The 26848-nt window shown below is 28.0% G+C and overlaps 1 protein-coding gene and 1 long non-coding RNA gene across 2 annotated transcripts; one reads left to right on the forward strand and one right to left on the reverse strand.

Moving 5' to 3' along the window:
* Positions 1–16022, reverse strand: LOC114129565 (uncharacterized). The gene is made up of 4 exons (XM_027994343.2): positions 15541–16022; positions 13926–14438; positions 10002–10498; positions 1–740 (listed from the first exon to the last, which is right to left on the reverse strand). Exons 1-4 carry the CDS (start codon positions 15556–15558, stop codon positions 404–406), a joined length of 1365 nt encoding a protein of 454 aa, XP_027850144.2. The 5' UTR covers positions 15559–16022; the 3' UTR covers positions 1–403.
* LOC114129585 (uncharacterized) lies at positions 5821–26420 on the forward strand. The gene is made up of 6 exons (XR_003592850.2): positions 5821–5943; positions 6262–6370; positions 17005–17064; positions 17186–18546; positions 25348–25441; positions 25520–26420. It is a non-coding gene; the product is annotated as an uncharacterized LOC114129585 (long non-coding RNA).
* The last annotated feature ends 428 nt before the right edge of the window (positions 26421–26848 follow it).

The following is a 26848-nucleotide window of genomic DNA, read 5'->3' on the forward strand; positions in this document are numbered from 1 at the left end:
TTAATGATTACATTATTTTATTGCGCATATCAAATATAAATAATATAATTTTGAAAATTATAATATTAAAAAAAATAAATAATAATAATAATAATATTTATAATAATAATTAACGCGTAGAGCTTACAGTGTATGTAGGTATACGATCAATGAGAATAATCAACAAATCGTGACATATTAAATAATATGATATTATGCATAGGTACGCGGAGACATTTTCGGAATACAATGAATCGTATTTGGATTGGACTCACTGCGTATAATAATAATATTTTAATATTATTATTGTATGCGTTTCCGGTTAAAAACTGTTTTCCGGCAAAACGTTTTATCGTTTCCAACGTCTTCGTCATGGTCAGCAGCCCCGACGGCGCGGCGGCGTCTGTACCATCATATTTTGTATTCAATTGTACGGTGCCTGTTCAACTGCATCTATTGTTGCGGCGGGTCTCTTGTTGACAATAGTCGTAGTACTCCTTCCGGCCGCTTCCGTCCGGTTCGGTCCGATCGTCTTCACCGTCGTCGGGCCCCGACCGCATCGCATCGGAACCGTATTCGAACACGGGTCGTCGGGGTATTCGTCATGGACATGCAGCGGTTCGATTCTCGTGCTGATGCCCAGACACCCGATGTCGCCGACCAGGAAATCTACGTAATTGCTCTCCATGGACCACTGGTAACCCTGGAAACCCGTAGTTACCATCAACGGTATCCTGGACTTTCGACTGCGCTGCACGGACCTGCCGGTGGTAATGTGCGTATTATATAACAGCGATATTATAGGTAAACATAATAACATTGATATAGAATCGGGGAGTCTGGTACTATCATTTGGCGAGGGGGAGGGGATGAACGAGTATGAGTATACTTATATTTGAAATATAGTAGAAAAAAAAAATATTATCACTCGATTTTAAACCACTATTTATTAAAATGACATTGTATAGATGTATAGTGTAACAAATTATTATCAAGTTTTTTTTTTGTACAAGACCTAGCGGTAGGTATATTAAAATCTTTCTGTACTAATATTTTTTTGCACGTGACGACAATTTTAATTATCAGACCGTTGTGCAGCCGTCCTCTTTCCTTTGGTAAATAGGTAGGTATAAAAACGCAATACGCAATAAAAATAATAAAGTGAAGCAAAGTAATTAATATTAATTTTTTACTTTTTGGAGAGATATTTTCAGCTAAAATTTATCTAATTTTATCCATTCTCATAAAATATACATAAATGCTTTCAAAATAAAAAAGTTTCCAAATATTTCCAAAAACTTTGAAAATTAAAAAAAAAATTAAGTTAGTCTTATTTCAAAGTCCTTTGATGTATGAAACAAGTGTTGTTGTGTTTGGAAATCGTTATTGTAGGTCATATAGAAAAAAATGCAATAGCATTAAAATATGTGATTAAGTCATTACCTACTCAATAGCGAAAAAAAATTTTTTTAGATGGGGAGGAGTTTGGATTTGAAGTGCCGGTAGGGGAGGGGGCTAGAGACCCGCTGAAATGGGTTTATAATTTTTAATAGTTTAATAAATGTATTACTTTAAGCCTTAAGGTTATACATTTCATGATTAAATATTTTACATAATATTTTTATTTTTACTCGCGGAAAATACCTGAAAATACCCGATATCTAGAAATTATTGTGTATGGGATACGTCGTATGATTGTTATTTTTATATTTATTTTGATACTACTTTTATAGCTCCTTAGATAGAATTAATCAGTAGTTATTGTTCAATACGTATACAACACATACCGTATTGTACACCGTTAATTTATTTCATTTTATTATATTAGGTATATTATTTTAATGAGTAAGAATGCAATTTTATATGAATTCAATTTATTATATTATACAAATAAAAACTCTTTCGTTAATTTTAAAATAAATAATACACAAATAAATATTAAACATAAATCAGGTGCTCTGAAACGCAGAGCAAAGTTGGAAACAAATAGTAAGGAAGCAAAAGCCCAAAGAGTCGTCGTTCTATTATATACATTTTTAAACCTACTTTGGAGATTGACGTGCTTGTGAATAACGATTCAACTGTGCCAGATACAGATGTTGTGGTTATCGTCGAAACAGATGAAACTAATATTGTTTCCCCGAGTAATATTAATTCTAATTTACGTGAAAACGTAGAAGAAACATCAATTGTACCGACATTGGTGACATCCATAAATTTAAAGGACCCTGCAATATGGCCAATTTCCATCACGAAATCAGTTTGTAATAGGATTATTTGTTGCTTACCTATTGAAAATTGTTTATTGGTTGATTATATAAAATATTTGCTAAAGGACATTTATGGTAAATATTTTACTAACTTTATATTTATACGTGCTATAGCCCTTTTATTCCCCCCTTGGCTACTCCACTGCCTATAATCAATATATTATATTATAATTAACTGGTCTACAAATATCATTAACCAATTTTAGGTCTTCAAGGTAAAAAAATCTAATACATATTATATATATATATACATGCGTGTGTACTGTGTGTGTGTAATCTTTTGCAAATACAAAGCAGATGTGTTGGTCATACCTTTATGATTTTTTTTTAAAGAAATTTAATTAAATTTTGTTTAAAAAAAGTTAAAAATATAATATTGTTGAAATTCGTAAAATAATTTAGTTATTATACTATACTAACGTATTATTATATTATTTATATTATAACGTACCTATTTAATTTTAAGTTATACCTAACACTTTACACAAAGTTATTATTATAATAATAATACCTTAAAGCAATAATATGTAACATATTACGAAACAATGATAATTATTTATAAATACTGTTACCAAAAATTGTATGATATATTGATAATTGATATATTATCTACCTACCACAACTAGGCCCACACATCAAAGTTTGGATTCGTATAATAAATGTTTTTGCGGGCCCTATAAAGAAAACTTTACTACAAATTATTAAGTCAAGAATAATAAACATTTTGAATATACTAATATAATTTTTATGAAAAAGGAAAAAAAAGATTTTTGATTTGACTTCATGGAAAGAGTAAAATATAAAATATAAATGAAGAAAATTTATTATAAGAGTAAAGAAGGCAAGTTAGACGTCAACAACTTTATTCATTATTAATGTGCGCCGTGTGTTGATGGATACGTAGACTGCGAAATAACTTCAGGATAACCACGATAAACGACCGAATCGTATTAAAAAAAGAAGTTTACATTTTGACTATGTGACTTATAATCAAAAAGTTCTTTAAGCTCCGGCCTGATTACGAGGAAATTATTACAAAGATTAATTTTTTCATTAAAAATGGTATTTGTTATTATTTAAAGGAATGATTTTATAATTATTATACAGTAGTTACTTTTCTGTGTTAGTGTCCAGTATCCACTACATTGCATCTATTCGACTATACTACCTACATTTAATTTTTCTGATCATTTATTAAATTTCTATCATCGTTATAAATATTTCTATGAAGTTGGTAAATACCCAATATAAAATAACTACATTTTATTGTACTAGAAAAATGGAGTTAAATGTGAGATATTGCTATGAAGGTATTTATTTTGGAAAAAAAACAAATTAAGTTAGGTCCACTAAAACAGTTTTTCTTTAGCACTTAACTGCTGTAATATTGTTCCCCACTTGGCAAGAGTATTATATTGTTCCTCTGAGTGAATATACATTTTGATTTTTCATAATGAAGATTTATGTACAGAAAAGATAAAACAAGACAAGACAGAATTTATAAATACTAAATATTTGTTTTAATGTTTTTAGAATTTTGACAGAATAAAGACTGTTATATAGTGTGTGATTTGAATGTTAAACTGAGTTTAAGGGTCAAACATATCGCTGTCATTAAACTATACCAGCTTATTGTGAAATGTATTTAATTAAAAATTGTTCTTTTTTTTTAATGTTTATATAATTATATACCGAAAATGTATAGATATAATTGTTCGTATACATGAATTAAGATATTAGAATATTATTATTTATAGATTTTTAAATTTATTATATAAGAATTAAAAAATGTATAACATGTAAATAAACATCATATCTAATTATAAAAAAAATATAAGGTAATATCGGTAAATTTTAAATATCACGTTTAAGGCTGGTATGATAATTGTATTTTAAACGTGTTTGAATTTTTTTTTATTTTAACTAGCAATTATATTAATAAGAAAGATAGGGTATTTGTACTTTGTAGATTACAATTTCTATTAAATCAATCGTATATTTAAACTTAATTAATTTGCATTTTATATCCTATAAAGAACAATGGACACAAAGTAATGTCGAAACATTTGACATTTGATACTTACTATTATCTACTCAATATTTGTCGATACAGAATTATTATTTTCCCATTTTTCATTGCAATATAGCAGACCGATAGCAGGACTCGATATTTACAGTCACTATCAATCTATATGAAAATTAAAGTTAAACTAAAAAAGCAGTTTTCTTAATGTAAGTATTAATAAAAGCTACCTATATATATTATACATAAATATATGTTTTAAAAAACACATCGGCCGAATTATGATGGAATATTAACAATTACTATAGTAATTAGTATAGTAGTGGTAATATACTATTACTAAATAGTAGATGGCTTAGATTGTTTTGGAGTTAATAGTTATTATTATAAATGATTGATTATGAAGATAAAAAATAACATGGTCGAGTGAAAGCTAATACAAATCTTTAATCTGTAATCTGTATCTGTAGTGCAATGTCATCGTCTGGACAACATATTTATGATCTAAGAATTATGAGTTAGAATGTTAGATAATAACTCACCAAGATTCATGTTAAAATTATAAATTTATTATACTTTCATTATACATTTTTTAACGTTATTTTTAAAATTGATACATTTTATTTTATTCGGTATTTTTCATAATTTTTTTAATAGTTAAATATTATTCTTCAATTAATTACCTATTATGATAATATTATTCATATTTGTTGGCAATTTATTAAAATTTACCTTAAAGGGTGCATTTAAAAATGTTGTTTTATTTTAAAATTTAAATAGTATACTATTATAATATAATTACTGGTGTAGGTATAATTTAATGAAACCAAGTAAATAATAAAATATACTAAGTATTCTGGAATCTATAGTAATAATAATATTCTTTCGAAACGAATTATTATACAATAACTTTTTAAAAAGACATTATTTTTCATTGCATAATTTACATATTAGATAATACATTATTGGATTTTTATCTTTCGTAATAAATTAATATTCTTACGTTTTGCTGGGAGTATTAAGTGTATCTGACAGCCGTCTACTTCAACAGTTTATAGAAAACATAATTTAAAGCTTAACGTTATTAATATTATTTAAAAGAATGTATTTTGTTTACATAATACAAATTTCTTTAGTAGTAACGTAGCGTCTTGTTTTAAGTGTTATATATTTATATTTATTTATGAAGGCTTTATTTATTAAGATTTTCGCGATTTTACTTTTAGTTTATACAGATTTAAAAAATAAATAAAAATATTTATAATGATATTTCTTCAATAGGTGGTTAGATATTTATGAAATCGTTTAAAATTATTGATGTGAACAACAAATATTGCAATTATTCTTTGTCTAACATTATAAATTTATAACAAATAGTGTATAGTGACTAGCGAGTTGTTATTATTATCAATAATGATGAAAAAAAATTCATAGTCATGTTTCGTAATTTTTTATTATAATTATTGTCATAACTCATAAGTATATGCAATATGTATTGGTTTTTAAAAACAAAATTTTTTCAGCTAATTCAGTTTAAACATCGATAAATTTTTATTATAGTTGTGTGAAAATTATTAGAATTGAGCGTATTTTACTTTTTTGGAATTATGATTATAATTCTCAAGTGTTTAACTTAAGGTAAAAAAAAAAAAATGTCATCGAATAAAAAATGTAAGTACGTGAAATATCGGTTTAATGCTATGATGCTTATTTTTTATGTTTTAAGCAAAAAATGAATATTATAACAATGGTAAAAAACCGGTTTGATACTTTTTTTTATAAATTCAAATTTGTTTTGTTGTTGTTGTCATTATTAAACGATCAACAATTATAAAACATGATGGATCTGTCTTATTAAAATTATTAAAAATTTACCATTGACACTTAATTTATACATTTTATTTTACTTCCAAAAATATTTTATTAATACACGTTAAATTGTATAATGATTGGTGTAATGGTAAAACTAAAAAATATTCTTTGGTTAAGGTTTTAAGACCTCAAGCATTGGCGCCTCTTTATGGGATTCAGAATTTGGTATTTGCGGCAATTGCCCCCCGAACCTGCCCACCACTCAAAACACGAGTACATCATTGAGGTATATGTACAATGCATTTAATATTTAAAACGGTTTATAGAAAAGGTTGTATTAAATGTTTGGATGAAGGTAATATTATACTCGTATAAATCTATTATTTTATCTACATCGCAGCTATCGAGTAAAAGATAATATTCTAGTGTATAATATAGATTACAATAGCAATAATGCAATATAGCGTATACTCGTACACAACCTTAATGTATATTCAGTATTACATATTATTTTTTTATGTGTAAGTATAAAAAAAAAAAAATAAAAATAAAAAAAAACAATATATTGAATTGTGAGTATAATAATGTGCAGGATATTAATAGTTATTATATTATATTATGTTGTAAAAGAAAAAAGAGAAAAAGAAATCATACGCTTTACGCTCATGTACACGATTAACAGTATCATAAAAAATTATAATGACATAGCCGCTGCAGCGTTGGGCTAAAACAGTAAAATGCTAAAAACCTAAAACCTTTGAGCACAATCGTACACTCTAGAACACGTCGTTACACACTCCATACCACACACTATACTTAGGTACTAACTATAAAACAGCGCATTATAGCCGCACGCACTGCAGTGGATAAAGCTGGGTTTACGCGGGATGTGAGCCACATGCGTCGGGCTTATACAAACGAGGCGGCAGCGGTTCGTGAATTAGTCTTCGTTGTTGTATTATCAAAACGGTGTTTGACATTACGCCAGTCGTGAAACAGCAGTCGTGTGGACCGGCTATATAATACATAGTACGATATGTATAATATTATATTATATGTGTAATATTATTATATACGTCTCACACGATAACGATCCACATCACGCACACACACACAGTAATACGCACGTGGCGTATGTGTGACGTTTAATAAGTTTTTATTTTTCATCCTCAGAGTTTATTTTACGAACGCGCCAACGTATTATAATGATATTAACATCGAAACGACAATTAATTATTTCAGACGTTGTTTGGTCGTTGTTGTTATTTTTTGAACAAATTATTCCGTGGTTATATTATTATTTTAAAGCCCACGACGGAATGAAAAAAAAAATATGACATAGTTTTTCGAGAAGCTTGCAGTGTAAACATAATAATACTTCGTCGGCGCGGAAAGTTTTTAAAACTGAACACGCATAAAACAAGAGTTTAATCATGAACCTCTTCGTTTCGAAACCTTATTTTTCCATCGCGCGTCACGATTACGATGTACTATATATTTTATTCAAGGCGCTATATATAATTCTATAATATTATATTCTATCGCAGTGTCGCGTCGTGGCGAACTGAACATTTTCTAGAGGCAAATAAAAATATACCAAGGACCCATCCACCACTATACACATAAAAACATGGTTAGGGATGTTAACGTAAATCTATATAATTAATGCATAACAATATAATACAACTAATTATATTTCAGATCAGTATTGACTACTTATTGAGTATCATATTGCATTTACAACTAGAAGACCCACCGACTATTACCCACACCTGATTAAAAATCTCAGAGGTTGCCTTTGATATTATTGTTTACCTCGCCACTGAGTCTAAGTGTGTAAGGAATATTTTTCAAACAATACTTCGTACAATAATATAATAGGTACGTTTTAAATTATAATTGTTGTAATATTTTTCCTATCTGCTATAAAATCTGTAAATGTGCATTGGGTTGAGCGATTCTATAAGAATATAAATATCAACCATAGTTGTAACCTACGGTTTGAGTTATTCGATAGGTGTCTGTTTTTTTCTTTATCTGTAAACACGCCATATGTCTTATAATATAATATATTTTATAATCCGAAAAATAGAAATTTTTTTGTGTGAACGCGAAGTTTACCAAGTAACTGATGATACTCGGTTTTATATGAAAATTAATTTGGAGATTTGTGGCTAAAAGAACAGTGACTTTTATGTAAAATATTATACAATTTATAATATATATAGGTGTAGAAATTATGGTATAGAAAGATTACGTTCGTGTATTATAGAGATGGTTACTTAGTACCGTTTTCACGTCATTGGTTGGAGCTAAATGTGATCAAAGATTTATTACACGTAGTTGGTAGTATATATAGTATAGGTATATACAACGACTCATTATCGGATATAATGACTCGTGATGAAGATAGCGACGGGAAAATAGAACTTACGAAGAAGGACGTATCTTTAGAATGGATAAGTAGGTATAAAGTGCGTAAATGACCTGTCTGTTTTTTTCTACGCTAAAAAAAACTATATACCTAACATTGGGTCCAACATCGGTTTTTAAACGGGGAAAAAAACATATCCGATATCCAATATACCAAACGTCGGCTTCCATTTAATATTGGGCTTTCTAAATAAAAAGGGTTTTTCTTTTCTCTCTCTCTCTATCTCTATCTCACTCATTATATCTTTTCTCGAAAAAAAAAAAAAATAAATAACCGGAGATGTATAATGTGTTTTTTGAACATCGAACCGAGCAAACTCAATAAGTTACTTCGCGTGCATTATTGCGTGCGTAGGAGCCGGTGGTAAAAAACGATAAAACTTTTGTTGCTTCTCATAAAATCGACGCGGCCTATGTATTTGATTCTCCCAAAAATTATATTGTTATATAACCTGCAGATAACACGTACATTGGTTAGACTAGTAATTGATGAATTGGGTGACTGGCGGGTGGGTGGATGAGTGAGCGTGATATAATAGCTTACTGCCGCAAAACTCATCATAATGATCTATCTGCTCTCGAATAATCTAATAACCAAGATAATATTATTTCTAACTATATAAATGTGAAATGAAAATCTTTGTATAGGATAAATTCTGGAACTATTTATCAGATCTTTTTGATTTTTTTTTAAACAAAAGAGTATATCACAGAGAAGGTCCCTATCGCAATAGGCAATAGCTATCTCCTACCTCCGCCCCTGGTAGGTATTAAAACAGGGAATTTGATACTTACGATGGAAATTTTTGTTTACAAATGGTTGCTATTGGTTTTTAATAAAAATTAGTTGTAATAATAAAGTAGTGAACGTGTCAACACATAAATCAAGTTGTTATACCAAATATATATAAATGAGATGGCACATTATTGTATCTAATCCACCGTTGTAAAAAAAAAAAATTATATAACTCAAATTTAAAGGTTAGAAATTATAAACTTATGTACACATCTCGCGGGGTCCGATAATATACTGTTCGCTCGCATTATCATAAGAGTCTCACGGGCAACGCCAAGCAGAATGGCTATAATAGAACCTGACTAACTCGTTGATTGATAACCGTAGAGCCTGAACAGTGATAGATCGAGGCTTACGATTTACACGGTACATTCATACCAAAAATTCAGTGTATATAATAAGAAAGGATTTTACAAAATTTGCATTTTAAAGTGATGGTGCTTGCACAAGTTCTATGTGGAATTTAAAACGGTCAATGAAAATGTTTAAACACCGTTAAGTCAAATATTAACAAAGCTTGAATCATATTAAAGAATTGGAATTTTTAACGAGTAACGATAAGTGCACGGGTTCAGCTAGTATTTTAGTATAATAATCGTCCAAGTGCGCATACGAGTAAAAGAATCATTAATTATTGTTCGTTAAAATATACGCGGTAAAAAGGGTATCTTGTTTTGATCCGACTTACCTGAAGTTTTCGTGCCGGAACAGCTTGTTGACGTCCCAGCTGAGAATTTCGCGGGTGTCGCCGTCGGTACGGAAGTAGATGACCGACCCGCGATCGGTTCCCAGCACGACCATCTTGCACGGTTTTCGGCCCACGTTGACGGTTGGCAGACTGACCGTCGACCCGTCCACGACGTGCACCGGGACGTATATCATGTCGCACGACGACAGGTACGTGACGTAGAGCCGCCGGTAGCGGGCCGTGCCGCGTCCCGCAGCCATGTCCAACACGTCGGCCAGGACCGGCGCCATGTACATGACGTCCCGTTGGCCGCACGGTCCCACCGGCACGTGCACCTTGAACGAACTGTCGCAGTCCACGTTGTAAACGATCACGTTGCCCAGACCGGCGTCGGACACGTACACGAACTGGCCCGCGGTCGAGCTGTGATCGACCACGATCGATTGCAGGCAGCTGTCCTCGGTGGTCGCGCGCGACAAGTCGATCGCCCGCACTATCTACACCAGTTGTCATTATTATTATTTTATTCAAATAATTTTCAAGTATCATAATTGTTATTTATTCAGATTAAAAAAAAAAAAAACAGGATTCGAGTTAGGTATCACGATGGAAATTTATTTTATTATCATTTCATTCGAATAATATTATATTATCATATACTATATTATTATCGTCAGACTGCATTTTTGTTCGAATAGCTATTATTTTGATAGCCATTTTTTTTTAAATTTGATCTTTTTAGACTGCGAAATTCGTATAGATAAGCAGCACAACGAATACTTAAGGAATTTGCATTCTTCTGGTGTTAAAACGCTGGTTTCAGGTTATCGGGTGTTCAAACTTAGGAATAAAACATTTGAACAAATGTCTTGGTGATTTTATTTACCGTTATTATATGTGTTATATGTTATTATATTATGTATGTTAATTTGAAATCAATATGATAGATAATTATTTATAAAATATTTTTTTAAATATTATAGCATAAAAATATTACTGTTGGATGATACAAAAAAATGAACAAACGAAACAAACTACGAACAGTAATGCATAATGTTTAAAACGTATCAATATGTAACGAGAAATATTTACTAATTAATACCAATTGATTGTAATTTGTGTACTAATTTCTGTCAATAGTTATTATCAAACGACTAATATTATTACAAAAATATTATACATTATTTACAAATTGAATTTGTAATATAAAAATATATTAGGATTTCGGGTTAACCAATATGATTTATTCAACTTTTGGTTAATTCAGGCATTATAGAAAACAATCATTTGGGTTAAATGGTTTTTTGGGTTTTGGGTTATTTTTAAGGATTTTCAGGGGTATAAAGCGTTCTGGTTTATTCAGGTGCAATCCCTGCGAGTAAATGTATATATTTTGATACTTGATGTTTATATATTTGACGGAAATAAATAGTCTAAGCAAAGAATTGATATAATAAATTAAATAATAAAACAAAATATATATGTATAGTTAGATCAATAATAAATTATAGTAATATCATCAAGGTAGGTAAGTGCGGTAATATAAAATAAAAACAAAACAAATGTAGCTAATAATAAAATAGATGATAGTGTTTATTACTCAGATACATTATTCTGTCAATGGAATTGTTGTATCCGTAATTTTTAGTAAACAAATTTTTTTGTTATAATAATTATGTTTTATAACAGACTTGTTCGTAGAGAATGCATAATGTGTTACATAATAAATTACATAAATTGATGCGTAGGTAATTTAGACATTGTTTGACAAATTGTATTATAAAATTAAATTTATTTCATTGTAAATAGTGTTTTAATAGTTTAATCCATGATTTATATAAAATTAATATACGGTCAATATTAACGTAATAAATCGATTTATAATAAATTATTTATTATACCTATCAATCAGTAATATCAATATTTATTGCATTTCTGAACATTTTGGGCTACTCGGTTTCTTATTTTTTTTTCGAGTTAGGAACATAAACGAATTTTTAATATTGACCTCATTCTGATTAATAATATTAATATTTATTAAATTTCTGACCATTTCAAGCTACTTGGTTTCTTCTGTTTCTTTATAATGTTAGAAATGTGAAAGAATTTTTAATATTGACCCCACTTTCGGATAAGTTCCAAACATCGCAGTTCAAAATTGTTTTTTGAATACACACTAATTTGTTATTGTTTATGTTTTAAATATTCAAAGACATACCCCACATATGACCACTCAACATTTTCTATATGTTACCTAAAGAAAATTTTAACATGGTGTTTGGTTTACACAATTATACGTATTATAATAAATTAATTTTAACAGAATCTTGTTCAAAATATCGAAACATCGATAATAAACCATGACGGTCAATTAGTTGATTGTTTTGTATGATAAAAGTCCGATGCTTCCAACGTTAAGGGAGTGAAAAGTTTTTGTCTGGTTATCAGTAATTAAAATAGAAAATCAACTTGAACGTCAAATCCGTTTTAAAAGAGCGTTAAACGTTAATTTTTTTCAAACATTAATTTAATATGAAAACGATTGAACGAGCTAGGTTAATGTGTTCATATACCCTATATTAAAACGTTTGGATTCTCTTTTAATTACTCAATTTATAATAAGAAAATCGTTAAATTAATTCATTTTACGAAGATTTAAGCTGGTGTAACAGTTTAATAGACTCATTCAAAATATAATAAAGGTTGTAGCCTTGTAGATATAAATTATTATCAAACAAGGAGTTTTCTTCAACCAAATTATATTTGAATTTTTTTTTCATGTTGTAATTTTAGGATATTATTATTTATTCTATTTTATTTGATAATTTTTTTAAAAAAAAAATCTTTTATTAATTTGCATTGCCTGAATAGTATATATATTTATTTAGAAATATTTTATCGATTATTATTAAGACGTTTTACTAAATTCTTATGTTTTTATTTGTAACAATGTATTGTTTAACATGTTATTGGAAATTCCAAGAAAAAGGAATTTTCCTATTGATTTTTTTAATACTTTTTTCACACGTTCATGGTTTTTACATTTAGTTTTTTATTTATAGAAACATAACAAAGTTTAATTTAATTGTTTTTATTTAGTTAAACGTATTTTATAAAATGTTTTGTCTAAAGTATTTTTAGTCCCCATATTTGTGAAGATATTTAATTTGTTTTGTTTAACTTAATAGTTAATAGAAGTAAAAATAAAACCATCAACTAAGCGTTATTTTTGCTTAAATCGAAATGGATATTTAGTAATAATAATATAATAATAAGCACTTAGTAGTAATAACTACTACACATCGGTAAAACTCAATACACGCATTCGTGTATTAAGTTTTATCTAAACTCGATGCCGTATTAGTATAAGTGTATTATCTGATAAAAAACAAACATAGGTACGAATTTTGTTTTAAATTTTTAGTATACAATTTCTATAAAGTTAAATTAATCGTGCGGATCAACTATAACCATAAAATATTTATGCGTATATCGTTATTAAAAATTATATCGTTTCGGTTAGGTACAATAATCAGTTATATAATAATTAAATAATTCGGCGTGTCTTGTTAAACGGCTGGAAGAGGTTAGCGGCGCCAACAGGTAGGTCAAAACTAATCGTTTATTACCACCCTGCAGCCGTGGACTACTTAAAACTTCAAAATTTAAAATATTTTAATAATTTAATTTTATCTTTTTTATCTTTTTATCATTTAAAACATTTTCCAATCTTAAATGCATGTATATTATAGGTACTTATATATTATGTATATCTACTGTATGTAATATTATAAACAATTAAATAATTTTGTGGTGACCACTCTACTCGTCCGTCCAACAGTATCCTCGCCTCCCCCTAAAAAGCGGGGTGACTGTCACCACACGTCATCCGGTTTATCGGTGTACAATCTTAGGTATACTCACTTCGTCGGTGTCCGTGTCGAACGCAAACACCATCGGCGGCCGGACGACTCGGGTCGCGCCGTTCTCCAGCAAGTTCACCTTGCCGACGTCCAGCGCCCAAAGCACGCCGCCGTCGTCCAGGTGCACGTCCACCACGTTGACCACGGTCCAGTTACCCGTACCGGTACCGCTGTCCCGGTGGGCGGCCGCGCAAGGGTACGGCGACACGGGCGGTTCTATGGTGCTCAGGCACGGGTCGTACTCGACGGCGCCGAGCGTGAACGGCACACCACGTCTGAGCCTGGGCATGGCCAGGTAGATGACGCCGTCGTGTCTCATCGCCATGCGGGCCGGCGCCACGTTGCGGGCCACGTACTCGCCCGACTCGGTGGCCCGCAACCGGTCGCCGGGCCCCGTCCACTCGAGGTGCGCCCCGCTCACGATGTACGTCAACCGGGCCACTGGCAGCCCGATCCCGTTCACCGGCGACGTCATCATCACCGCTGCTGCAGCGGTCACCATCGCCAGTAATAACTGTACATCAAGCAATAATAATATGTTTAGGTTTTTGCGCGATATGATTTATATATCACAATAATAATAATATACGTCGATGATGGTTTTCATCGATATAATATACATATACCCATGCGAATCGACTCGATGTCGCATAAGGTAGATGTGGCTATTTTAGTGCTATATCTAGGGATCACCGATTCAATTTTTTGACAGCCTTTTTAGGAATCAGGACAGTATTTGAGGGGCGTATCAAAATTTAACGGACACGCTTTTTCCGAAGAGAGTAAAATGAAAATGAATAAAAACTTCATATATTGAACGTCGAAAAAATATTTTTAAATTTAATGTCTGGCCGTTCAAATAAGGTTCGTCCGTGGGTTTATGCGATTTCCATGTATATAGTATTAAGATAATATTGTTATGATTACAGGTTATCTGCACTTTGCAGTGACGTGTAGCTATACACATTAAAGCGCCCGAAGCGAGATATATTTTCCACCCCTAAAAATAATAGAAATTACACTCTTTGTCACTAAAACAGTGCCGCGAGTCCTCAAAAATTTTTACATTCCGAAATAATTGTTTGTGTTAACCCTACGGTAACTACACCTATGTCTGCACTGCTATACAGTAAAAATCTCAAGTATCCGCATTCCATACACGATCTGTGTAACTCTTCACCTTATCTGACATATTAAATTCGTACGAGCAATGTGTGTGGACTCTCTTTGAATGAACTACTGCAGTGACATAAGTCACAGCAAGCTTGCACGGACTGACGACTGTGTATGTACATTTTTTAGTTTTGCTTTATTTATACGAACTCACTGCAGGTAAGATGGGGGGTTAATCAATGGATTATTTATAAGGGGTACTTTAAAAGTGGTGATTCATAATAATTATCTAATTTATAAAAATTATTTTAGTTGACAATGGAGTGTACTTGTAAAACGTCATCAGTCTCTCAGTGATTTTATTTTTATTTTTTGCTATGTTCAAACATAGATAATGCATTTTGTGACTAGTAATAGTATAGTATAAATATAATATACTGCAATGTCATGGGCTATATACGATATTCGTGAGCGATGCGTTTTTATATTCATTTTATACTTACACTCGTTTCGATTTGCATGATGACGTTGGAAAATGATCATTTATCCTTCAGGAAATTTTACTTTTTCCACGCGTGACACGACGTGTAAATGTTTGCATTTTACGGTATTGATTCATATAAAAGCTGAGGTAAAAAAAAAAAAAATAATAACACATTTTTGTTTACATTTCATTTGTTTGTTGCTATACTATATATTGTTATAGAATATATTAGGAATGATAATAATATTATATTATAGGTTTATTAACTATTGATTGACGTGTGTATCTATACGAGTTTGAATTATAATATATTGGGTAGCTATATTTACGTATCTATTTGTTTGTTATTGGCCCACTTCCGTGCCACGCGCCCACTCGAATAAAAAAATTATCGCTCAGATCCCAGATTAGAAATTTACGATCGATATTTTTCTTTATCTCACGATATCTTATGTATAGGTTGTAGGTCTAGTAAGTCAAGTACGTGATCTATATAATACAGAAAAGGGATAAATATCAAACAGTTTATTTATTTTGAGGTTTTAAACTAGGTATAGAAGTTTATTTTTGAGATAGGCAACGTTAAGTTAATTTAAATATTTTAAAAAGTTATCAACGTATTAATTAATAATATATTGTTAATTTATAATAATTTTTTTTTTATCATCAAACCTTTGGAACGATAATATTGTACACAACTAATACCATTTTAATGAATATACATATTATATTATTACAAAGATGTGTAGAACTCCAGAGTGACGCATTTAATAATTGTGTTTGTGCAGTTGTGCTTGTTATCAATTTAATTAATACACCGATTAGATTATGTTGAATGAATATCTCTATTTATTATTTTGTGATAAATTGTATGTAATTTGAGTATTGTTGATTACAGATTTAAAAGTTATTTACTGCTTGATGTTTATACAGTAGTTGAAACTGTAAACCTTACTATTGTAATAATTGCCAGTTGGTGTAAGTGGTGTATTGAAAATAGTATTTGCTAAATCGATATTATTAACACTTATTAATTATAAGTAATCTACAAGCTGATTCTTTTAAAAGTAAAACGAATTATATGTACCTATTGAATTTTATAATTTTTGTATTTTTTTTTCATTTTAAAACTGATATTAAAAAATTTGCTGAAAATTTTAATGTACAAAAATCAAAAAAATATCAAACTAATTAGTACCTAAATAAGTATATTTAAATTTTAGTTGAGTGGCAGTAATGACACAGTGTTATCCTGAACAATTTTTGTGTTTTTAAATTATAATAATAATTAGTCCTATGTAGTGCGCCGGGTCAAGCGATGACTTGCAATAGTTAACAATAAAAATATGATATTACCTTCATTTACCTATCCGACCTATGCAAAATACTATCAAAAAAAAAAAAAAATAATAAATAATATTCTTAGGTACATGTTAAAATATAACACTACTATGTAAAAACAATAATTACATGTGTGTTTTAGAGGAGGAGAACTGAGAAGAAGTCAAGAAGTGTGTCATATTACTACCTGCAGGTTATATAGGTAAATAATATTTTAGATACCTGTCGTAGTTTAGTCATATATATATGACTAAACTATATGTAACTATATATCTAACTATATGTATATTTATATATTTATTTATTGTTATGAATATGAAAAGAGACTGGAGCAAAAGCAGCAACATTGAATTGATTGAAAATAATTGCGAAATGCCACTATATGACACGATGTATTATTTTGTACCCCAAAAAAAATGATATGATTGTGGCCGAAATTTAGTGAATTGTTGTGCAACGTAGTCTACAGAGCCCATTGATTATCAATTTTATGATCGGCTTATCGTCCGGGCGTAACAAATGAGTAGCGACTACACAATATTAATAATAATGATAAGTGATCATTATTTATACATAATAACCATTCTATTAAGCTGTGTTTCTGCTGTCGTTTAAACTGGTATTTATTTGTGTTAACAATAATTAACTCTTAATCACGTTCAGATGAAATTTAATTATTTGAGTAGAAATCAATAACATAATTAAAAGCAACACTAAACAATATTAATTTAAGTACCTAGTTAATAATTTAACGTGTTATACACGTGTATTAATATTTATAACTGCAGTATTTTACTAAAATTAACTATAAAATACTTTAAATTTATATTTAATAAGCTCAAAATGTCTAAATCATTAAAGTAGTATTTATAAAATAAGTAATATTTGTTCACGATTATATTTTTAAAAAGGTAATACGGATAAGAACCGTTCATAATCGTGTATCGCGGATTGAAATGGTTATCAAATCCAGGTAGTCAATGTTTTTATCTATTGAATTATTTTCCTCGATATTTATTTTATAAATACGATTGATTATAAAAATTTTTAGAGCAAGCAACACAAATAGAACAATAAATTATACATTGGTAACAACGTTCATGTGATTGAAAATTTAAGTTAATGCAGTTATAGTAAAATAATATAACAATATAATGTATTATATTAATATGTTTTTGAATTATATAGGTAACTCAAAAGCAACGGTGAACACTTCAAATTTGAAGATTTGCTTGTGTTGGCTTTCAGTTCACATGTATCTATCATTGTGTATAATTGTCCCAGACGCACATATTTGTTCGTTTTTAATTTTATGATGATTATTGTGAAACATAAAAGTATTATGTTTTATGTCTTTCACTAAACGATTCGAATAAAATGATTAAACCAAATTGCTGTATTGCAACTTGCGAGTCGCAAACCTTAGTGTACAGTGAATAATAATAATAAATCAATAATAATATTTTATACAGTACTGTGGGACGTTGGCATGTGTCATCAACCCCGGAGGATTGCGAGTTGGTTCGCTGACATACCTACTTATAATATAAGACACGTTCATTGCTATTATTGTTTTATTTCATATCGATTTGAGACGAAAGTCATCGTTTTGACCGTAACCACTAATGTTCTTGGAGGATACAACGCCCTCGTGCTACCTATATACGAGCTATACTGAAACAAGGTTAGCTATTTATAATTTCAATATTTAATATTTAGTCATAATATGTATTATAAATTATAAAATACGATTATATGATAGATATTAGAATAAAATACATTTAACAGGTTAAGGGCGTATATTGGTTTTACGGAATTTTTATTGATTCTGTATTTCTGTTGGTTTTGCACTGTTCATATTATTATAATATCTTTACCTATCAATTCTGTCAAGTCTTATTTTAATAATTCATATTAAATATTTAAATTATAAACTTTAAAAATGTGAGTAGTTACCAGTAATGTTGGTTTATTCAGTTCATTGTATAACACTATATAGGTAACGAATCAACATTCAACATACATTGCGTGTAATTTAAATTAAATATATTTATTATAGATAAATTTATTATTATGCTTATAATAGTAATATTCTAGATTTTTTGTTTAATGTACTTATATACAGTATAGGTCATATGAATCATAATACTGATATTTATTATAAATTATACATTTTATTAACTCAGAATATTATACATAAATAAATTTAGCATTATGAATAAATAATTTTAATCTGCCATCGATTCGGGAAAATATGAATTCCATTTAGTATTTTGTACCATTTAAGACTCTGCGAAATCTAAATGTAGATTGATGGACATTGGACAGTAGCCACTGGAGTAAATTAATATTTTTTTTCAAAATAAGATGTTTCGGAAATAACAATGAATGTCCTAATTTTTAAACTTGTTTTGAATATGCTAAATAAATAAAATTAATAACATGTTTGATAAGTTAGTAGGTTTAATCGTTTTAATGTATGTTATTGTAGAATGTAGATACTGATCCAAGATTATAATGCATAATATAATAATACATTTTCACTATCGTATAAATAAAAATGATGAATTAGTTATGAAAATAATCTACCTACCATAATCGCAGTCCACGGGTAAAGTACATAAAGCGTCTAAAAATGATTATGAATTTATTATTACTGATTTTTTTAGTTTGAATAATTGAAAAACTTTATATTATTTTGCCAAAAAAATGTACTGATAACAAATAATTATAAATTTACTTTTAATCAATGTAGGTCGTTTTAAATTGTTTGTAAAATTTTTATTTTTAGAGATATAGTTGAATAAATTAAAAAATGTTGTATCCTTACAACTTTAAAGGTTTTGTAGTATATGTTAAAATTAATTGATTTGTCTGAATTTTTTGATTTTTTTAATAATAGAACCTTTTTATGGAAAACAACGGGTACCTATAGTTTGAATCTTAATACTATAATAATATAATATTATAATTTATAATGTATGACACAGTGAAATTAGTTTACGAAACAATTTTTTATCATAATATTTTTTCAAAATGCTGCACCCTTTGAAAGTTGGAATCAATCCAAAAGTCAAAATCAGTATTTTGATAATTTTAAAATGTTTTAATCGTGATACCTAAATGCTAAAAATATTCATAACTCATAACTCATCCATATCAACTATATCCATTTTTTTTATCATAATATATTATAATAAATTAATAACCTATATTTAAATGTTGTTTTTTGGTATCTATCAAAATAAAATCCGATTCATTACCTTAATAAAAGTAATATATTATGTATAGTTTTATGTATAATTTTATAGATAAATAGGTAATAAACTTAGAATCATTGAAAGCTATTACAAAAGGTTTAACCGAGACTGTACTTAGAAGTTTTTTCAATGATGCTGGGGGGGGGGAGGTTGTCTTAAATAAGTAATAATTGTATCAGTATAACACTAATTAATTACCTACTAGCTATAATTCGATTATAGTTATTGAACGGCAATGGTTTAATGATAAACAGTATCTTTGAAGTTTTTCCAAAAAGCTTTTCCAGGGAATTCATGTTCGTTTGATTATGTATAGTATATATTGTGATTGATGGGTCGTTGTGGTGACTGATCAGGCAGAATTCTGAACCAAATTGCAAATATACATCCTTTCTTATGACTTTTCCTTAATCTTCTTAAGCGATATATATTGATTATATAATTTTATTACATGTTATTCTTTAATGACATTTTACTGTAAGAAAAAAAGTTAACCGATATAAATTATTCACCAAACTAAAAATGTAAGCACTTATCTTGTCATTTTTCTTTTTGAAAGGGTTATTCGTGACAATTGGTTGTCATAAAAATAAAATAAATCTCCTAGTTTGTGCATTATTTAATATGATTGACGAGTTAAAGATTTTGTAAACAACATACTTTCGGACGCTACGTATTTTTTTGGAACAGTGGTTGAAAATTTAATTTTAAATGAAAAACTGCCATATCCATATAATAAAATAAAATATGGAAGTTTTTTGTGGTTTATTTGACATACTATAGCTTTAGTTTAATTTAGGCAGTGATAATTATTGATGAAAAATAGCGTTGTGTTATTCTTTTTTAAAATATATTTTTAAATTAATAATAATATTCATATTGCTAATTGAATCGAATAATTGTACTATAAAAGTATAAACAGCGTGGATTAACACAGATTAAATTGTCACTGGTACTGCTGGAATTAACTGTGGGTTAATATGTATTATGAATATAGAAAGGGATACAGAATACGAGATTTGACGTATATTCAAATGAATGTTGAAAAAAGGATAAAAATATTTTTACTAGAATACTCGTAAATTGACATAGAATGATTGATGCATGCATAGTACATAATAATATATAATATGCGCATATTGTAAATATACGTACAAAAGGTTGTGTACCTATTGGGAAATGAGCTTAATACGATATGATTTGAAGTCTTGAATATTAGATATAATGGATATTGTGATTGAATGTGGTCTAGATGAGTTAGATTTTAATTTTTAGATTACTTGTATAGTGATCAATAATATGAATGGTAATATATTTCAAATTTAAAGCGATTGGTCGAAGTGACAAAACTATATAGATAGATTTACAATGATATTGTATTTTTTCTTGTAACTTCATACGTTTTGGAGAAGTAAAAGTGCTACAGAAATTTCAAATAGTCATTCAATGTATATTTGAAACTGTATTTTTTAATAATTTTATACTAGATAATACTAAAAAAGAACCAATAGACAATGAAATAATTGGTACATTTGTTATAGAAACGTTAAAAGTTCGATTTTGGTTGTTATAGTCAGTTGTGGAAATGTTAAATGTTTGTAAAAATGTATTAGGCCACACCAGCCTAAATCATAAACTATAGGTGTCTTTATATATTTTTATTTTAGACATTAAAGAAATATATACATCAATGAGATAATATCTTATGTTACAAACTATAAATAAAAACTACTTTTAGGTTTTGAATATTCGACTGTAGAAAAAAAAATATTTTTATTTTGTTTTATTATAAGTTATAAAATATTACTCGACCATATTATAAGGTTAAAAGTTAAAACTATAATATAATGATAAATGATAAAACTTTTTGAACCGGTTCAATATGTTATCTGCTACGGATTAAAGTATAATATATTATATATTATATATGGTAAACATTGCAGCCGAATTACTTGGTTCAGTATAATCATATCTACCAGGAGGGGCATACAGCTTATTCATTATTGTATTTTTATTATGCCTTTGATGTTAATGCAAGACTAAATGTATATTATTACGACTTTAGTACGTAGTTTTTATTCTTTATCAGCCGTAAGCAAATTTTAAAATGGATGTCTGCTGAATATAACTAAGTTACAATCTAAACTATATAATATCGAATAGCAGTTGATTGAAAAGTGATGGTGTAATTTGTTATCTTACTCTAAATTAAAAATATAACTATAAAAGTCTAAACTAGATATTTTATTTGTTAATAAGAAATTGGTTAGAGAGTGGCCCAAAGAGAGGCCCGTGCACTTAGAACACAAAGAAAATTACGAGCATTAAAAATACAAAAGAACAATATTGTTAAAAATTATAAAATATTTTAATACATTAAACTTATATCTTATATAAAGTTAGATATAAAAATTATAAACAAAAATATAAAATAATTATACATACTATTATACAGTTATGACGTCGCACGGTGAAGATAAATATTAAAAGGACACAAAATATATAGTAAACTGTTAAGTAAACTTGATTAGCTGTTGAATAGCTTCATACATATTTAAAGACTTAAACCTAAGTAAACATCACTTTTCACTTATGAAAATCAACCTTTTCAAGTGTTCATAACTTTTGTTTGAAAAAAAAAATTATAATTACACAGGTATAATTTTAATAATAATAAATGTATTAATAAAAACGGATGTACCAAACTGATTGCAAACGATAAAATAAATGATATACAATATAGATTTTTTAGATACTAAACGGATCGATGGATGTATTGGTTTTACAATAATGCATTTTTCTTTTGTGTGTCTGTCATCGTCATTTGGAAAAGTAAAAATAAAAAATGCTTTATTCTTCAACTTTGAGGGTGGTTTTTAATAAAAATATTAAATTTTGGTTTTTTTTCTTTAATAGGTTAAAAGTAAAAAAGTTCCGGGTACTTTTCAGATTAGTCGAGAAAAAATAAAAATGAAAATACTTACGTAAAACAAGTTTTCGATAAAATTGATTTTTTTCTTTTGTTTTAATGTAAAAATGAAAAACCTTAGACATTTTCTAAATATTTTATACGAGAATTCTACATTTTTTATAAATATGTCAAATTTTAAATATTTGATTTTTTTAATTTTGTTTTTATTACGTATATAATAACATGTATTTTGGAAATTAAAAAGCTTGACAATTCAATTAAATATTCATCATAATTTGGTATTAAAGAAATCTAAATGAATCGGTAATACATAGATACAACTTTTTATTTTATAGACACTTAAAAGTTTTATTTTAAACAAAATTGAATATTTAAATGAAACTTTTTGCTTTTATGTATTCGTTTTTTTTTTCATACAGAATTATATTAATTATAAATTGTCATGGCTTATTTACAAAAAACTTCAATATTCACTTATAAGTTAAAAACAATAATAAAATATGACATGGTATTATAAATTATAATAATATTATTATTAATCATCGTACAATTTATTTATTTTCCTGTTAAAATCAACCTATGTCCTATACCATTTATTATTAACAGAAAAAAGCTACTTAATAATAATAATAGAAATGAACCATAAAATAGGATTATAAATTAATACTGACACATCATTTTTGCTCAAAATTATTTTTCGTACGTTTGTAATAGTTTATCATTAAATTAAAATTTAACAATTATATTATTATAGTTACCTGCATTTTGATGAGGTAAACTTTATAACGTGAAACCTAGAGAGAATATAAGAGATATAAGAGCAACTTCTCCGGTTTTTGAAATACTTATTTGTGAGTTTCATTTATTTAATAATACAACACATTGAACAGAATTAAAATTTACTGTAGGTGTATTGGAATAACTTTATTTAAGTGCAGATATGAGATATAGATATATATTTGAATGTAATAATCTGTATATATTTTTTTTTAATATCTTATAGAACATAGCACAAAAGATAGATGTATAGTGTCTCTAAACTTTTGATACCTTACTTCTTCTGAAAATAAAATAGATATTACACCGAACAACTGAAGCAATAAAAAACTTCCATTTAAAAATAATTAATTGATTGAACATTGCCAGTAATAAAATTACAATTATAATAATATTATAATATCATATTATATTAAATTTGAAAATAATTCATTTAAAACAAAAATATTTCAAAGTAAGTGGGGTCATCAGTTACTTCTATGTTTATCTTTTATCTCTACTTCTTCGGTATAGTTTACACGTTACGCCGGTATTTCTGGAAACACTATATCTAATAGTCTATAATACACTTACTAATGCTACACGCACATATTCATATAATCACATCTATTTTAATTACTTTTTACCACTGTTTGACTTATATCTTGTATGACTTCCTGTTTTTTTTTTCATTTCTTTCAAGAGTTCTGGAAATTATCAATTTGTACTACTCTCAAAGTCTCAAAGTTGAATATCGAAATATTGTTTCTACTATAATTCGTGAACATAAATCAATAGGCTTCGCTCAGAGTCTAAAATAAAGATTTTTAAAATACATGTATCTTTTTGATTTGATTTTTAGACTGAATTTAATCTAAATGGGATTGACAATGCAAATAATGATAAACCAATACATTCATTTTTGTAACTGTTTATTGTGTTAACCTTCTATAAATTATAATTTATCTTTTATAAAAAATTACTTAAACTTAAAAAATAAATTTTGTCATTTTAAATTTATAAAATTATAAATGTATAGAAAAGAGGTATATTCCTGTAAAGTTGTTGATGAACTTAAATCAATGGCGCCTAGACGATTTCCTGCTAAGTCCGTGTACTGGATAAATTTTATATTATATTATTCACCGCACATTTATTATATATATACAACCCAGAATCTATCACTTTTATTTTTTTAAACTAGCTAGAGATTTTATTATCAAAGTCACTGACTAAGATTGTAACACAGTTAAATTATTTTTTTTTTTTAACAAAATTATATGCTAAAATTTAGAAATATTGCTGAACACGTATACACGTTTTTATAAGCAATTTATCGATATTACTAATAAAATGTAACTATATTTAATCTATATAGATACATATATTAAATAGTATGAATATTTTATAATAATAAATAATACTTGTATAATATAATATTATTAAATTTATATGTATACTTTTTATTTAGACATGCGTATTGATTAATGTATACTGAATATACAATAATGTCTAATACCATCTGTTTTTATTATAGGGGATGAAGTAAATATACGAATAATTGATCTAATTTAATGTAATTGTACCGTTGCCGTGGAAATGACGAGGAAAATCAAACGACCTTTTATAACGTAGGTATTCCACATTTATACGTCAGAAACAGTTGGGACATTTAACATAATACGTATATTTATTTTATTTTTCTGTAGTACTTAATTATTTTTGCGTCAAGTACATTCCACTTGCAGTAATAGTATGGCGTGGATGTAATTATTTCCGATACGATAGCAACGAAATTCAGTATCTCAGTAACGTGGCATTAAATGATATTATAGTTGTGGATTCAGTATATTGTAGGCACTTTTGAGCTGAGAGTATATTATCGTCGAGAAACGAACTACGCAAACTGTCTTAATCGTAATTCTTAACAACTATAACAACCCACAAGTGAAGATCGACATCCTGTGCTTTCCGATAAAATACTACCGTGGTAGCTAGTTTTATTCCCGACATACAACGTGTAGGTTTGTATAACATTCGTGTAACTGTCTGTTATATGTATTAAGCTCAGGAATTAAATTGTGTAGAGTGGATAGTAATACAGATAATACATTTGGTAGGTCAGATAATACATTTGGTTGAAACATTTTTATTAGCTGAAAAGCTCTTTAAAAAATATATAGGTTACTTCCTTTAGGAATTCTGATGTTAACGTTTGAAGTGTGATTTTGTCTTCTACATTTTAAGTATATACTAAATGCTAAATGTATAACCAGTTAAATTGCCACAAAAAGTAGGGCAAGTATCAGTTGCGTATTTGCGGGGGGAGAGGAAGGAGATATATCTCCCTCTTGACCTTTTTTTTAGCTTATATCACTGTATTAGCTTGTATAAAAAGATTAAAAACATATTTAAGAAATTCTATATGAAGGAGGTAAATATTCTCCATTCATTAATGAAATATTTGTTACATTTATTATGTATTTAAATTTTGAATATTGTTTTAATTGTAGTCCAGATTGAATGGACTTACAAAGCTTTATATTCATAACAACATAAGATTGGATGTTGAAGAAATTATTGACAAAATAGATAAAAAAAAACCTAGAAGGCTACAGTATTGTTTTGTAAATGATAACTAAATAAATGATTCATTGTTTAATTCATAATATTTAATATGTTATATATTATAATTATAAGGTGTATGCACCTACTATGAACATATATAATTGAGGCTCAGATTTTAAAGCATAATATACTTATTTTTTTATATGTGAGATAGAGATCTAATTTTTATACATAAATTCGTTTCACGTCATTCTGATTCCAAATAAATAAATTTTTTTTTTTTGCTTTTTTAAAATTATTCCAGCTGTGGATTTTTTGAATATTTATTATGCTACTGTAATAAAAACAAATTAATTAACAAGAAATGTAAAAACCCAGAATTCGGACTAAATGGTTGTATTGAAATTTTATTGTTTTCATTATCGGCTTGTTGATTAATTAATAAATTAAATAAATCATTAATTAATTAA

Source organism: Aphis gossypii, chromosome 2, assembly GCF_020184175.1.
Source record: "Aphis gossypii isolate Hap1 chromosome 2, ASM2018417v2, whole genome shotgun sequence".
NCBI lineage: Eukaryota > Metazoa > Arthropoda > Insecta > Hemiptera > Aphididae > Aphis > Aphis gossypii.

Bases quoted from the DNA above. Each gene is read 5' to 3' on its own strand.
- LOC114129565 (XM_027994343.2), bottom strand. The intron at 10,499-13,925 runs GTGAGTATACCT...CAACTGGTGTAG, and splicing joins TCGACACGGACACCGACGAA to ATAGTGCGGGCGATCGACTT. The intron at 741-10,001 runs GTAAGTCGGATC...TACCACCGGCAG, and splicing joins TTCCGGCACGAAAACTTCAG to GTCCGTGCAGCGCAGTCGAA.